Here is a 17368-nt window from a genome sequence, read left to right on the forward strand (position 1 = left end):
ACTTGTCAGACTGGTAAGCCTTAATGTGGAAGCTGCCCCAGAGACATGGCCCTTTGCCTCTTTCATATGAAAAATCCAGTAAACTCCAGGCAGTACTTAAAGACAGATCACTATTCAGGGCAGCCCGGTGGCTCAGCGGTTTAGTGCCGCCTTCAGCCCAGGGCCTGATCCTGGAGACCTGGGATCGAGTCCCATGTCGGACTCCCTGCATGGAGCCTGCTTCTTCCTCTGCCAGTGTCTCTGTTTCTCTCTCTGTCTTTCATGAATAAATAAATAAAATCTTTAAAAAAAAGAAAAAAAAGATCACTATTCAGAAAAGTGATTTTATTCCAAATTGACACAACTGGTAAAATTATTTCAGTTGGTGCACAGAAAATATTTCTATAGAACATTAAATGGTACTCAAACTTTCTTCACATACCTGTGACCCAAAAATTGAGTGAAGATACACTTCAATTTTTTAATACCCAGACTTATACCTCTCTCATCCTTGTCCCACTTCCCCCACTCCCCACATTAAACTAATGATCAGATTTGCTTACCATCAGCTCGGCTCTGAGCTAAAATGGTCACCATTTCACCTTTAGGGATTTCTAGCAGGTAGAGAACGGCATCTTCCCGAACTAGCCCTCTGAAATCCTGTGTGTTCACCTAATAAGAAGGAGAAAAACAAGACAAAAAAAAAAAAAAAAAGAAAAAGAAAAGAAAAAAGTCATTTTTTAAAAGGATGCCACCTAAGTTTTTTATGTTTGTTTTCATCAGGGCCTGGATGTAAAAAAAAAAGCCCTTAGTGTCTCAACTCAAGCCCTCCCAGTACCTGCTATGGGCCTGGGCTGTATGGGCATCACACATTCCTGTCTCCCCACACTGCCATTAGAAATATGCCAAATATGGCATTAGAAATATGCCATTCCATCAAGGATTTGTCACTGGATCAGATTAAAATTTCTTGTTATGTTAGTGTGTCTGTTTCTTCTTGAGTTTCCCATAGAGGTGGTCAGGGAGGTAATACACAATTATGAAACTTAACTATAATGCTATAGGGAGTGGTGGACTCTTATGGTAAACAGGCATGCTGGCTCAGCTTAAGGTATTAAAAACACTTCAAAGTGATTTTAATAAAAGCCTGAAAATAAAAATCTAATTCCACCTTTCTCCTATAGCTTCTCTCACCTAAAAGGTTTTTAATATGTGTTTATGAAATTGAAGAGCATTAGCCTTATAATGGCAGGCCATTAGCCTAATACACAGGCTTAAATATTTACGCTTCTGGCGCACTTATTTCTGGCAAGGAGCCACAACACTTATCTCCCAATGACCAAAGAGGGGACACAGTACATAGCTTTTGAAAGGTAAGTCAGAAAGCAAGTAAAACTGAAACGTGGCACAAAGAAAAAGGCATTTTGGAATCTTTATTCAGTACCTTTAAAACCATTTTAAAACAGAATAGTGAAGTATGACATTTACTTAGGTAAATTAGTAACTTTTCCCTTTGAAACAATATTTAGCATTTAAGATATCTGTCATTCCCATCTCTCTATCCCCCAATTAGGGATCATCACACTTTAGAATCTAATCCTTTCTTGTGCCATTTATATATATACACCTGTAGCTGTATATGCCACATTTTCATATGCACTGTATATGCTTTTATTTAAGTAAGACAAGGCCATGGGGCTTTAGGGAAGACCTTGAGGGTCCCTCTGTCCATCCTATGGCCATGTGAGGCTAATCTTGCATCAAGCCAAAAATAAAACAGTGAAAATTAAATCACACATGGTAATTATGTTTAAAAACTTAGGCGTTTCTTTCTCTTTTCCATCCCATAAAGTTTCTGAAAGAGAAGTAAGAACCATACCAGATAAATAATAAACAAAGAGACAGTCAAGCCAAGCATGAAAACACACAGACTTCTGATATTCATAAGACCACAGCACACTAGTGTGTTTGTTCTATGTTAGGCTGCCACCTTTACAAAGGGAAGAGCCCCACTTAACCCTCAACAGAAAAAGAATGATTAGTAAATGTAGAGAGAGTTTACCACATACATTCAATTTGGCCATGAAAAGGAACATCGAAACAAATTACTGTTAAAGAGGCCATGACAGCACTTTGATACTGGAAGGTTAGGCTCTACAGTCCTCTCCAAGAAATACCCTCTTTCATTATCTATTTAGTAGTCTATGGGGGCTAGCCGTGTCTGCTGTGATCCTGAAAAGGATTCGCTATCAGCTACAGCTTTTGATTGTACAGCAGCTTCTCTGCCCCAGTAGGCAAACTCAATCTTTTTTACTCCTTTGCAGAACTAAAGGTTCCTTTAACAAAATTTATTCACGCCCAAGAATGAGGACTATCTATTGTCTTTCAGATGAGATTACTGGAAAACAAAACAAAACAAAACAAAAACAAGAAAAAACAGTTCCCACAGTTTTTTCCTTGTCTTTCACCAAGGTGGTAACAGGAAACAAGACACTTTCTTACGTGTAAGCATTGCATACCATGACGTTTACCTATGGAAATGACGCTTCCCATCTTTAACAACTTACAGAGAGGTGTGTTAAACCCATAGGTGAATTCACTGTTTTTTTCATGGAAATTCAGAAAAATCTCTCTTCCCCCAGCATACAAAAATATTTTATCCTTGAACCTTCATAAGCAAAGGCTTCCAAATTCCTGACTTCCTAATGGCCCCATTCTAGTTAAGAAATGTTTTTTTTTTCCTTTGGCATCAGCTCAAGAGTAAGTTGGTATGAGCTGGCACTCTGATGGGATTCTTATCAGTAGCACTTAGTAGTATTTCCTAGGATCATGTGCTACCACGAGGTTCACTCAGGTATACTTAGTCTTCTAGGACCCTGAGCAAAGCCAAAGAGGGTCTAGAATATCACTGTAAATCTTAGCAAAGCTCATGATCAAGGTTTGCCCTTCATCTGCTCCATAAATGAAATCTGAACTGCAATGAGGCCAAGAGCCAAAAAGGAAGAGGACTACCTATTTTTGTGCTCTGTTGCCTGCTTCCTTGGGAATTCAACTTTTTTCCTCCCCTCACCTTTGAACCAAGATGCTTTTTTTACCAGACCCCCTAGTGACTCATAAGAAATCCAAGTTTACAGAAGCAGAAATTCAGTGAAGACAACTCCCTAGGATTCTATATTTTTGTATAGTCACAAGGTACTTGACATTCTCAACGTTTATAAGTCAGCGGACAATATATGTATCTCATGAAATGTCAAAGCTGAGTTGTTTATTGTTTTTTTAAAGCCCACAGATTATATAAACATATATAGTAACCCTAAAAGGATCAACATTTGATTAACCATTCTTGGACAATTTTAGATATAAACAACATATTGAGTGACAGCAACTTGTTATTTTCCAATGGGGAGAAAAACAGACATTGACCTTCCTGTTTTATGCCAGGAACTCTGCTAAATCCTTGTAGTGTTATCCATTCTCTACCTTCCCAGGGCCTCTACAAGGCAGGTATTCTCATCCCCACTGAAGAGATACAGAAACCTGAGTCTCAGGATTGAATGAGGCTCACAGAACTAATGAGAGGCTAGGACAGGATTTAAGTTTAAAGATCTAAGCCGGGGATCCCTGGGTGGCTCAGCGGTTTGGCGCCTGCCTTTGGCCCAGGGCGCGATCCCGGAGTCCCGGGATCGAGTCCCACGTCGGGCTCCTGGCATGGAGCCCGCTTCTCCCTCTGCCTGTGTCTCTGCCTCTCTCTCCTCTATGACTATAATGAATTAAAAAATAAAAATAAAAATAAAGATCTAAGCCAGTATCCTTTGTTCAAATACAGCACATGGTCTTAAAAGTGACAATCAGGCAGGGAATCAACAAAAAAAAACAAACATTAGCAAGATCTCTTGAGAGATCTTCCTCCCAGGCCTGAAGTTAGAATCTTAATTTTTTTGTTAAGCAAACTAATAAAAATCCCTGCAAGGGTCTTGAACACTATGAGCTTCCACTGACATAGTGATGTTTTGGGTTCAGAGCTGAGAAGACAGGGCCCATTTGAGGGAAACAGACTTTATACTTGGCATCAACAAAGCTGTAACTGGTCTATTTTCACAAGCTGGACCACCTCCCCTTCCCTTACATAAGACCCCAGAAACCCCACTCTTTCCTAGTAACATGTAGAAACAGGGATGGGCTTTCCTACCTTCAGAATCTGGTCCCCCTCTTGAAGGCCTTCTTGTTCTGCCGAGGTACCCTCTTGAATACCAGCCACAAATATCCCAACGTCATTGCCACCAGCCAACCGGAGTCCCACGCTGTCTCCCTTCTTAAACCTCACCATTTTGGTATTGGGACTGCAATGAGTTCCGTTTTAGAAAAGAAATACGGGAGATTTTTCTTTGTAAAGGGGAACCAACATTAGCAGTGAAAGATTTTCTTGTATCTATAAAGAGATTTACATGTTACAAAGCTCCCATTTTTATCATTTTATCTTTTTGGGGACTGTGAGATGAGTATCAGTAGGCCCACTTAACTGGTTACTAAGTAGAAATACAGATGTTTAAGTAAATTCATTTAAGATTAGAAAGCAAATAAAAGGCACGGTTAGGCCATCTGACTCCCAGTTCAGGATTCTTCCAAAGGACAGCCCGGTACCACCACAGCCTGGGGCTTGTCAAGGCCAGGTCCTACTCCAGGAGCTGCTGCTCTTGTCCACCACCGAATCAGTGGTCCTCATTATCCAGAACAGAGTGGTGTGTCATTCCTCCTCTCTCTCCACACACTAGGATCATCAGGATACTGTGGCCCCTACAGAGGCCCTGTGGCTAAGCAATACTTCACCTCTCTAGGAGTTACTGATCTGGTAAACTCAAATACTCAGAACCACATTCTGGAAAAGTAGCCAGATGAGTATACAAGCATTCAAAGTTAACATCACAAAGTTCACCCAATTCCACATTTTACTTTCCTACAAGTTATTTCTCATAAACACCAGCAACAGAGGTTGGTTAGAGGTGGCTAATTATCTGCAAAATCACCATCTGTGGTTAAAAGAAAAAAAAAAAAATTCTTCTGGATTTCAGTTAAGGAGACAGGTATGTGGAAGGACAAAAGAAAAGAAAGAGACTGAAATACATACCCATATATTGCTTCATCTTCAGGACTCGGGCGAAGAAAAGTTCTTGGGGCTGCTTTAGGTTGAGGAGCTATGGATTTAAAAAAAAAAAAAAAAAAGCCATCATTATCAACCTGGACTAACAGGAGTGAGTTTATCTCTATAAAAAGTACAAAATCCACAAAAATTCAAGTCTGAACCTTATGTTACATATTAGCCATCACATCAAACAACAAAAATAAGTCTTTGAAGTTTAATTCTGAGACATTAGCAGATGCCAATGGTTTCTCAAAATAAGTGGGGTAAGAAATGAAATTTCCAAAATGCAAGGTGCACAATCATATGCAAAAGATAATATTTTTATAACTTAAAAACCACATAAATCTTCTCCATCAAAAAAAAAATCTCCATCAATAAATATTTATGCATGTAAAATCATGATAGTTTCAGGGTGGTGGGGGCAGGGCTAAGGGATGGGTTGAGAGCAGAGGCAGGAGACAACAGGATTTCAGCTAATCAAATAAAACAAAATGTGACTGCGACAGGACTGGAAATAGATATATTTGGTCTCTGCCCCCGGTTCCTGATACAGAGCTCCTAAAGTCCCTATTAATTTCCAGAGTGACAGTGGTGCCAAGAGCATCTTCAGCTCTTTGCTTCCAATTCCTGACAGAACTCCTATATCCCTTGGAATTTCACGGGTGACAGAGCAACTTTTGTTCTAAAGAGGTAACTCCTAGATAGCCTTGGGTGGGGGCTGGTCACCAGAAAGAGCAAGCCATAATTAGAAACTTAGAACTTTCAGCCACCTCCCCATCATTTTGGAGGGAACAGGGGTTGAAGACTGAGGTAATAACTGGTCACACACATGACAGACTTCCATAAAACCCATAAACATACTATGGACTTTGGCATGCTTCAGCGTTGGTGAACACATCGAGACACTGGGAAGGGTGGTACCTCTACAGAAGACATGACAGCTCTGCACCCCTTGCCCTTTACCCTGCTTCCATTTGGCCATTCTCCAGTTGTATCCTTTATAAGTAAAGGGCTTCCCTGAGTTCTGTGAGGCAATCTAGCAAATTCTCAAACCTGAGTGAGGAGGGGGTTGGTCAGAAGTTACGTATCACCTGGAACTAGTGAGTGGTGTGTGAAGTGGATATACCTTGCTGGACTGAGTCCTTAACCTGCAGGGTCTGCACTAACCCTGGGGAGTCAGCACCGGAACTGGATTGTCGGGACAACCAGCTGGTGTCTGGAGAGTCTGAGAACTGGTAGGTGAGTAGGAAAAGAAACCCACACATTCGCTATCAAAAATGTTAAGAGCAGAACAAATTACTCAGGTTGGGATCAGGGAAGGGAAACACCAGGACCATAACTAATCAAATATTAACAAAATGTGACCAATCGGTTGGTATATAGAAAGGGCTGTTTTTCTTTATGTTTGTTTGTTCCTTTTTTTCTTTTTAAAGACTAGTTTTTCTGTTGTTTTTAATTTAATTGAGAAAGAGAGCACAAACAGAGGGAGCAGCAGAAAGAGAGGGATAAGTTCACTCCTTGCTGAGCAAGGAGCCCGATGAAGGGCTCCATCGCTGGGCCCCAGGATCATGACCTGAACTGAAGGCAGCTACTTCACAGACTGAGCCACCCAGGTACCCCCTGTTTTTTCAATATTAAAAGACAGAGACTGGAGTCCCTCTTCCATATGTAAGAATGATTTTTAAAAATTTCTCTCCATCTGGCCATCCTCTGGAATTACCAACCACATACTTTTGAACACATTTAAAAGGAGTCTCACCTGGTGGTTCCTCTTGGTATCTGGGTTCCTTGCTGTTCTCTGTGCCAACCACAGATGCAATATCCCCCATGGACTTAAAGGGAGTGGGTGTGGCGCCCATCCTGGACCATCTGTTCTGCATGTCCTCTCTTGAACTTAAGCACACATCACGTTAATGTCTCATAATGTAATAGATCCACAAATATGTATGTGTGTATGCTCAGTGTCGCGTGAGGGGAAGGCTACATCATCTTACTTTGGCCTTTCCTTCAGTTTTTCATTTGAGGAATGATAATCATAGTCGGAATACTGCTGCCGTCTCTCCTCTGGAGAAAATGATCGGTTTGACTCTATTTCTGAGATATCTGGTTTCAAAAATAAGAAAAGACTTTTTATTAAAATATTTAAGACCTGTACCAGAAATGATACTGAGGTAAGGCAACATAGGAAATGGAAAAGAGACAGGCAATAACTGTGCTATTAGTCTAGCAGTCTTCCCTTGAAGAAAATCTGGACCTCTCAAAAGAAGGGCATTAATTAATAAAGAGGAAGCCAAATTCAGAATTTTACATACCTCTTACATTATACTTTCCTTCAAAGCTGCTACTAAGGAATCAAAATTCAATTACTGGATCATATATGTATACACTCATTTTTAACCACACAAAGCAGTGCTTCCCAAACTTTAATGTGCATATGAATCACCTGGGATCTTGTTAGAATATAGCTCTTCTGGGACAGAGCCTAAGATTCTGTGATTTTAGCAAGTTCCAGGATGCTCATGCAACTGGACCTCACTTGGAATAGCAAGGAAGTAACCTATAAACACCTAGCATGTGGGGATTATTTCTTATGCTCTGTTTTCCTGCACTGCACTCACAGCAGTAACCAAATGATTACACTTTTGATATAATGGAAGCTAAACTAAGTCTTGAAATTTTACAAAGTAATTCTTTAAAAAAAAAAAATCAATATGTCTGTCTTCAAACTTGAGAACTTAATCTTTTCTAAACTCTTCTGCACGGGGATCCCTCGGTGGCGCAGCGGTTTGGCGCCTGCCTTTGGCCCAGGGCGCGATCCTGGAGACCCGGGATCAAATCCCACATCAGGCTCCCGGTGCATGGAGCCTGCTTCTCCCTCTGCCTATGTCTCTGCCTCTCTCTCTCTCTCGTGACTATCATAAATAAATAAAAAAATTAAATAAATAAATAAATAAATAAACTCTTCTGCACGAAGGAAGCATTAGATGATTAATTAGGAAGTATTGTGCCTACTTTTTTTTTAATGTATATGTTATACATGTATAATCACAATATTCAAGAAATGAACATTGCTTCCTAAGACAGAAGAGTGACACAGATCGCTAATCAATGAATACCACAATATTCAGCCATTCTGACTGATTCTTTACTATAGTGTCTACCTGTTTTAGCTATGATCTTCTCTTTGTTAGAAATATTATCTATTCGGATGCCTGGGTGGCTCAGTGGTTGAGCGCCTGTCTGCCTTCCGCCCAGGGTGTGATCCTGGAGTCTGTGAATCGAGTCCCACATCGGGCTCCCTACATGGAACCTGCTTCTCTCTCTGCCTGTGTCTCTGCCTCTCTCTCTCTCTCTCTCTGTCTCTCATGAATAAATGAATTTTTAAAATCTTAAAAAAAAAAAGAGAGAAATCTCTATCTTTTAAAAACATCTTAAAGTATAAGAATGAGCAATTTACAAATGGATGCGGTTAGGTCTTTAAACCACTCATACATGTATTTTTTTACTAATTTTACTGAAATTTGGTTTCAGTGGCCTAAATCAGAGTCCACTGGGGCACCTGAATTTCATATTGGAAAACTATCTTCAACAGACACTTAAATAAGAAAATAACCACCATTTACTGGAATTAAAGTTTAAAAGAGAAGCTTTTGTTGGAAATATAACTTCCAACTAGATGGCTATGCTAAATTAGTTGACAATATGAAACCCAACAGCCTTCCATGCTTCCAGCTGAGCTCACAGCCTCCCCCTTCTTTACCTTCTATTTCAGAGTCGCTGTCATTTAATGATGGAATGTTGATGAGCGTTTGCTTGCTGTCTCTCAACACCACTAGTTGGAGTTTTCCTCTTGACTTTTCTATCAGTTTTCGAGCATCAGTTAAAGACATGTTCTCAGTTACAGTTCCATTTATCTGTGTTTACGGGGTAACGGTCATGTTACATGCAATACAGTAACTCACAGTGAAACAAAGTGTGTATTTTTCCCTTCTAAAAGCATAAGGGCTTTTGCTCAGCTATTCAAACAGACATGCGCTTTAGGATGACTGACTTACTAAAAATGAATTATCCTTTAAATTCAATATAACCCTGCATGACTGGACCCCAAATACAGGCTTGAGAGAGCTGTGATATACTTAAGTTACTCTGCTAATTTATTTAACTTCCAAGCTCAAGACATTGGTTTGGTTTACTAATGGAACATGTTTCCTGACTGGAGAGGTTTATAAAAACTATTAAACATTCAGCATTCATAAACTAACAACTCTCTGTCTCATCTTTTCTTAGTTTAGGGAATAGTAGCTTAAACTTTAAATAAGCAGAGAAGAATAAAGTATTCACTTTTAACTGATAATACACTATTATAAATCTCCATGTCTGTTTTCTGTGATAAAAATCTCACCCTGCTGGCCCCCCAGCTTTTTTTTCTTACTATTGACTCCCATCTCAACAAAGTTTCACTGTATCAGCACTCAAATGGGAAATTTGGACTAGAAAGCCAAACGTGACTTCAGCTACTCTCTCTCCTGGTCCACTTACCTTGAGAATTATGTCTCCTTCGTGCAGGTTGCCATCTTTAGTTGCCAGACCGGTTCTGGTCATTTCCTTTATGAAGATCTGACTCCCAAGCCGGAGACCGTACTCTAAGGGACAAACACACACACACACACACAAACACACATATATATATTATCCACTTGTAGTGAACACTTAGTCTGCTTTTTAGATCAAGTTAAAAACCTACAAAAAATGGGGATTCCTGGGTGGCTCAGTGGTTTGGTGCCTGCTTTTGGCCCAGGAGTCCCAGGATTGAATCTCGCATCGGGCTCCCTGCATGGAGCCTGCTTCTCCCTCTGCCTGTGTCTCTGCCCCCCACCCCCGGTCTATCATGAATGAATGAATGAATAAATAAATGAATAGGTAAATCTTTTTAAAAAATCTACGAAAAATCAATTTTGCCCGTGGGACATTCTGTAGGACAACTAGCCTGGACTCATTGAAAAAGTGACATGTAAAAAACAAGAGACAGAGGGATAGTTCAAGGTTAAAAGCAACATAAAAACCAAACGTGATGCATGAGCCTTCACTAAATTCTTGTTCCAGAATGAGAGGTGGGGGTGGGAGTGGATTACATTATTTCAAAGCAACTTCAAAATGAACCATACTACATTGTATGGAAAGGGGTATTAATGTTAATTTTCTTAAGAACCAGTAATGGCATTATGGTTATGTAGGAGAATGTGCTTATCCTCTGGAGATACCTGCTGAAATATTTAGGGGTAAAGGGCCACCCTTGCAACTTACTTTCAAGTGGTTCCAAAAAACCACTAAGAAATAAAAGTGTGGGAAAGGAAAAGAGGAGGAAGAAAGGGGTAAAAAGGAGAAAGAAAACAAATGTCTCAAAATGTGAACAAATGGAGAAACTAATTGAAGGCTAAAATGAGTATCTCCTCTAAAACTAACACTTTACATTGGGAACAACAACAAAAAACAATTCATCTCAGTACATCTCAGTAAATGTTATGCTGACCGCCCTATTTCCTACAGGAAGGCACTGCAAATAGTATTCCCTTTATGTGTAATGATTCAGACATGTGGGGTTTGGCATTGAAAAAGTTTCAGTGTGCAAAGAAACAGGGTCAGTAAGCCAGGCAAAGCAATATTTAACTAAAACCAACATATTCTGGTTTTATGAACATATGAACTTTGAATTGCTCTCAAAAGAAAATACACTGTATTTTACTAAGTAAATAATAAATAATGAATAAAAAAAAAAAAGCTGCAGTCTTACTGAACAGTTGCAAATAGGTTCTTATTGGTATATTCTAGGCATCTCTCTCTTTTTTTAAAAAAAAGATTTTATTTATTTATTCATGAGAGACACAGAGAGGCAGAGACACAGGCAGAGGGAGGAGTGCAGGCTCCATGCAAGGAGCCTGATGTGGGACTCGATCCTAGGAATTCGGGATCACACCCTGAGCCAAAGGCAGATGCTCAACCGCTGAGCCACCCAGGCATCCCTATTTTAGGCATCTCTTAAATGGAGAAAAAATAAGCTGACCAGTTTCTAAGACATTTACCAGTCAAACTATCTGGTGCCCATGAAATGTAACAGCAGGCCATATAAGTGGATATTTTTCTTATGTCAGATATTGGTCTTGCCTACTGCTAGATTTCTTTAAAGATTAATTTCTAGGCAACCCTCACCAGTGATAACTAAATTATGATGTAATCCTAGCAAACAGTGGTAAAATATCTTTTTTTAAAATGGAACTTTTTTCTCCCCATGAATTCCAAGTTTAAGTAACATAATGGCCCAGGAGGAGTAAAATGCTATCTTAGCAAAGGGACATAAGCACTTTTTATCCTTGATAGTATTACTAAGACCAGGGATGGCTTGAGCAATCTTTTATGACAGATAAGATCTTTTCAAATTGTGGGTTACAACTCATTAATGAGTCCTGAAATTAATTTAGTAAGTTATAAACAGCATTTTAAGATTTAATGTAATGGAATCTCTCAGAATGCATCACACAGAGTAAGTACTGCTCCGTGAAAGACATGCAAGTTTTTGATATGGAGGTGTGCATCCATGATTGTTTGTAAGATGTGGGGCTTTCTGTGGTGGAAGGAGAGGAGAAGGGGAGAGGAGGCAAGGAAGAGAAAGGGGAGGAGGAAAAGTATGAAAAGTACTGCTTTGGTAACTCAAAAACATGGGGTACAAGCCCTACAGAATGTGCATCAGGCCTCTCTGAAGGAGGTCTCATGCTGAGTCATTCTCAAAATTTCTCTATGTCCACATTTCAGTCTTGGAGCAGAGCTGTTTTTAAGTGTACAATTCCTGGGAATTGATCAATTAATATGTCATTATCAGTGGTTATAAATAAAGTATAGAATCCTTAAACCTCCTAAAATGTACATTCCTTATAGATAGTGCAATCTCTTTTTCTCCTTTGTTTTCTGGAACTGGACTCTGCATAGCCCATTATTCATATCCCTGTGTATTGTAATGGGCACCTAGTTCTATAACAACTTTGTGTTCTACTAGAAGAAGTAAAAACAAAACAAACTCTTTCCTCAGACAGGCCATTGAAATGCAAATTGCCAATGTAAAGGGCCAGAAGTTCACTTTGCATTTTGGGGTGCTCTTCATCTCTTTTCCTCTTGGAAGGAGAATTAGAGAACAAAAGGAGACAAATGATATGTTACAAGTAATTTAAAAAGTCTTAACCAAGAACTGATGCAAGGAATATCTCCGTACCTACTCTAATTATTTTTATTTTTATTTTTATTTTTTTTTTAATTTATGGTAGTCACAGAGAGAGAGAGAGGGGCGCAGAGACACAGGCAGAGGGAGAAGCAGGCTCCATGCACTGGGAGCCCGACGTGGGATTCGATCCCGGGTCTCCAGGATCGCGCCCTGGGCCAAAGGCAGGCGCCAAACCGCTGCGCCACCCAGGGATCCCTCCGTACCTACTCTAAAGCCCTGTTTACTCACCTACTTTTATCTACTTCTAGGAGATGGAGTTTGAGTTCTGGTTCTACCACTTACTTAACTGGCTTCAAGATGTGGGCAAGTCACTTCCCTTCGGAGTTTCAGATACTCATCTAAATTACAGGTACTACTGGCTTCTCTAGCTGCCACATGAGGCTTTAGTGAATTTTGGATGAAATGAAAGGTTTGCTGGGGCACCTGGGTGGCTCAGCGGTTGAGCGTCTTCCTTTGGCTCAGGTTGTGGTCCTGGGTTCCTGGGATTGAGTCCCACATGGGGCTCCACACAGGAAGCCTAGTTCTCCCTCTGCCTATATCTCTGCCTCTTTCTGTATCTCTCATGAATAAATAAAGTCTTTAAAGAAAAAGAGAGAGAAGAAAAAAATGAAGGGTATACAAGTGCTCCAAGGAATACAGTATGGGACAGGGCAGCCTGGGCCAGGGCCCACCTCATCTGTGGGCATGCCAAAACCTCTCTGCACCATGGTCCCCCCAACTGTACAACAGAAATGAAGTCTCCTACCTACCACACAGGGTTCTGGTGAGGATTAAGAGAGTATTTATCTAGCACAGGCCTGCCACAGAGCAAAAACCCAAGATTAGCTGGAGTCCTGTCCTCTCTCATGGTTTCACCACATAAGCTGCACCAGCCTCACCAGGAGAGCTTGTTAACACAAACACAGACTCCGAGGGCTCTTCCCAGTGTTTCTGATTCAGTGGGGCTGAGCTGGGGCCTGAAAATCAGCATTTACAGCAAGGTGGTGCTTATGCTGCTTTGAGAAACCCAGGCCTAAGAGTTTAAAGCCACATTTTTGCATCCTGCCTCTGTCTTGATGACATGTCTTTGTGCAAGTTCATGAACTTTCTGTGCCTCACTTTCCTTATGTACGTAATGTAGATATAAGAAACTCCCACGTGAGGTGGTTAGGAGGAAGCAATGAGCCGGTCAGTGCTTGGCAAGCATTAAATGCCATGTAGGAGTTAGCTGTTGTAACAGTGCTTTCCTTCATGGAGCATGCCTACCTTCATTTGCTTTGCTTTTCATCAGAAGGACCCCGATGGGCCTGTCCGAGTCAGGCTGGCCTGCATGGTCCGGCCGCCCCCTCAGCTCAGGGCTGGGGCTGCGGGAGCGCAAGTGCTCGCGGCTGCGGCTCCGGGACCCTGCGTGCCGGGCATCGGGCTGGGCCCTGCGGCCATACTCGGCCTCTGGGCTATAGGTGCGGTCGTAGCCACGGTCGTAGCCACGGTCGTAGCCACGGTCGTAGCCCCTGTCAGTGCTCATGCCGTGGCTGCGCTCTCCGGGCCGCCCGTAGTCATCGTCATGGTCCAGGCCCCGCTCTAGGCTCCGGCCCCGGCTGCGCTCTCGAGGCCGCCGGTAGTCATCGTCATGGTCCAGGTCCCGCTCCAGGCTCCGGCCACGGCTGCGCTCGCGCTCCTGGCTCCACGCCCGCTCATGGGGACGCCCCCTCTCCGGGCTGTCCTCCCAGCTGCGGCTGCGCCCACCGTGGCTGCTGCGTCGGCTCCTCTCGCTGTACCCGCTGCGGGCACTTCTGCCATCGAACTCATCCATCACCTCAAAAGCACGGTCATCCTCATCGACGGGTAGGCTGCCCTGGGGCGGGGCCAGCTGGACCTTCCGGGGCCTCTTGACCACCTGTCACCCAAACAAACACAGTGGGAATGCAGGGCAGTGACAATTAAATACAGACCATGCGGTGGTTAAGAGCCCAGCCCCAGTTCTCTGGTCAGTAAAACTCTGTCCCTGACGGTTCACTAAGCCTCCAGTCCCTTGGGTTAAAAAAAACAAACAAACAAACAAAAAAAAAAAAACAAAAAAAAAAAACACCTCATAGAATCAAGTATAAAACAAGGAGTATAACTCAGTGCCTCCAAAATCTGCTTCTACTCAGACTGTGAATAGCATCAAAGAACTTTAAATCACTAAGTTTTAAAAATCCAAAAATTGAGACATTCTACATACAACTGCCTAGATTCATCTAAAAGTCAATGTCATGGGGGGGAGGGCAGGGAGAAAGAAAGACCCTTCTAGATTAAAAGAGATAAGGACCCAATGTAGTGATTGAGCTCTAATTGGATGCTGGCTGGGGGAAGAAAAATCTTTCAAGATGTCTTGGGATTTGGACTGGATATTAGATGATACTTTAGGGATCCCTGGGTGGCACAGCGGTTTGGCGCTTGCCTTTGGCCCAGGGCGCGATCCTCGAGACCCGGGATCGAATCCCACATCGGGCTCCCGGTGCATGGAGCCTGCTTCTCCCTCTGCCTATGTCTCTGACTCTCTCTCTCTCTGTATGACTATCATAAGTAAATAAAATTTAAAAAAAATAGATGATACTTTAAAGTCACTATTAATTTCCTTAGATAGGATGACAGTGTTATAGTTATGTAGAAGAATGCCCTTATTGAGAAGATGCATGCTGAACTAAGTAGGATGGACACGGTCATTATCTGCGACTTTGTTTCAAATAGTTCGCTAAATGTATGCATTTGTATACCTAGGAAAATCAAGTGAAGATGGTAGGATATTAACACTGAACAAGTTATATTAAGTGTTTATAGTTCAAATCTTTGAACTTTTTTTTTTGTTTGAAAATTTCATAATATAAAGTTGGGGGAAAAAAAAACCACATACCCAGTACATCCCCCTAGCACTGCGCTTAAACATAGTGTGCTCCAATTCTGGCTTCATGTGTCCATCTGCCTGGCTGGAGTAGGTACTCTGTGCTGCGGGCTCAGGAGGCATCTGGCTCATAGCTGATTCTCAACCAGTGTTTGCTGAATGAATGAGTGAGCAAATAAATGAATGAATGCTACAGACTGCCAATATCTCCTAAGACAGTCTAGTTTATTAAGATATGGCAGATCTTTTTTGGGCCTTTACAAATGGGTTTTTGAGCTGAAATTTATTTTCTATATTAACGCCGTTTTACAAGTGTTTTCAGTCTAGTTAATTGTTTTAGGATTGTGTAGCCTGGTTCCTGAGATAAGAGAACTACTGAAAGTTAGGAGAAGGATGAGGAAAAGGCAGGGAGAGATTACTTACATCTTTACATCATCATCTTTACAATGTCACCCCAAAGTAGAGGAAACAAAAACTTAGCAGCCGCTAAATTATGTAATTCTGTCAAGTGCTTAGAAGCAAGTGGTAATTTTCTTCTTAGCATATAAACAGATGCTATTGAGGCAAGCTGAAAGCAAACACAGAGCTTACAATGGCAGCGATCTTCCCACTTTTTCTCAGCTGCTGGACAGCAAATGAATGGAGCACATCCTCCATGGGGGTGCCGTTAACCATGACCACCCTGTCATTTTCTCTGCAAACAAAAAATAAAAATAAGACATGAAAAACTCCCATCTAGTCAGTGTAAATCGTTTATTTAGGAACACGTAGAAGCAGCAAATTGACCCCAAATGCTTAAAAGGCTCGGTGTCTGACAACTCCTGAGGCCGAATCAGTCAGCTCAATGTGAGTCCTTACTAGGAGGAAACCCACGAGCAGCTCTGTCTACTGGAAACCAGCGGGAATGACTCACACTCAAGGGTGCCTCCAGGAGGGACGCAGCAGTGGCAAGGTCTAGGCACAAAAAGAACTTCTGCACCAAGCCCTCCCCTCCCCGAGGTGCATGGTGGGCTGCAGAAAGTCTACAAACAGGGACACCTGGGTGGCTCAGCAGTTGAGCGCCTGCCTTCGGCCCAGGGCATGATCCTGGAGTCCCAGGATTGGGTCCCACATCGGGCTCCCTGCATGGAGTCTGCTTCTCTCTCTGCCTAGGTATCTGCCTCTCTCTCTCTCTCGAATAAATAAATAAATAAAATCTTAAAAGAAGAAAAGAAAAGAAAAGAAAAGAAAAGAAAAGAAAAGAAAAGAAAAGAAAAGAAAAGAAAAGAAAAGAAAAGAAAAGAAAAGAAAAAAAGAAAAGGAAAGGAAAGGAAAGGAAAGGAAAAGAAAAGAAAAGAAAAGAAAAGAAAAGAAAAGAAAAGAAAAGAAAAGAAAAGAAAAGAAAAGAAAAGAAAAGGAGACCCCAGAGCAGGTTTAGATCCACCTGTGTTTTTAAGGGGAGGGGGAAGAGATTAGTAGTTTGCCTCAGATTAATAAAGAAATTTTGAGGTCATTAAAAACCTTCTTAAATATCTCTTCCCTAAAATTATTCTTTAATTCTACACTGCTCTCTGTATTAAAGATTGCTGACTTCGATATGACCATACAGACTTCAAAAGCCAACAGAACCTAAACTTTTGAGCTCTCTCTCTGGCCAAGGCAGCCACATAATTAATTTTAGATTCTGCCCTAAGAAATGATCCTGAGGAAACTAACTCAGATAGGCATCTTTTAAAATGGCATCATCTCTTCAGACCAGACGGCTGGCTGTGTTTTCATGTACTAAATTTTCCCAATTTCCACATTCCTCTTACAAATCAGATCATTAAACCAAAGTATCGTCATTAAATTTTTAATGAAAAAAATAAATAAAATAAAATTTTAATGAATATAAGGTAAAATAAAGTGTTGGAGGTAGACGGGAAAGCATGATGATTTTGTACTCCACACTCAGAAATGATTCCTAAGCCTAGGAATGATAGTTGTGATAGTTATAACTATTTCCCTGTGTGGAAAGGACTGCTCTCCTCCCTCCAAAGAATATTGGATATTTGGATATTTGGAATTAGGATATTTCCAAATGTTTGGAGCTTATTAAAACATTGTATGTTACATTCTCAATTCTTACTTTAAAACT

General features: G+C 41.3%; 1 protein-coding gene across 14 annotated transcripts in view; it reads right to left on the bottom strand.

The window, feature by feature from the left end:
- The window catches only part of TJP2 (tight junction protein 2), a 124456-nt gene that overhangs the window by 17215 nt on the left and 89873 nt on the right, over positions 1-17368 (bottom strand). For all 14 annotated transcript variants that reach the window (XM_077907815.1, XM_077907798.1, XM_077907793.1 and 11 more), the window contains 9 exons: positions 15844-15946; positions 13635-14265; positions 9659-9762; positions 8880-9033; positions 7114-7222; positions 6879-7012; positions 5105-5171; positions 4169-4319; positions 543-651 (listed from right to left, as the gene is read on the bottom strand). In XM_077907815.1, the coding sequence (XP_077763941.1) occupies positions 543-651; positions 4169-4319; positions 5105-5171; positions 6879-7012; positions 7114-7222; positions 8880-9033; positions 9659-9762; positions 13635-14265; positions 15844-15946 (1562 nt within the window). The remainder of the gene's footprint in view (positions 1-542; positions 652-4168; positions 4320-5104; positions 5172-6878; positions 7013-7113; positions 7223-8879; positions 9034-9658; positions 9763-13634; positions 14266-15843; positions 15947-17368) is intronic.

This window comes from Canis aureus, chromosome 1 (assembly GCF_053574225.1).
Source record: "Canis aureus isolate CA01 chromosome 1, VMU_Caureus_v.1.0, whole genome shotgun sequence".
Classification (NCBI taxonomy): Eukaryota; Metazoa; Chordata; class Mammalia; order Carnivora; family Canidae; genus Canis; species Canis aureus.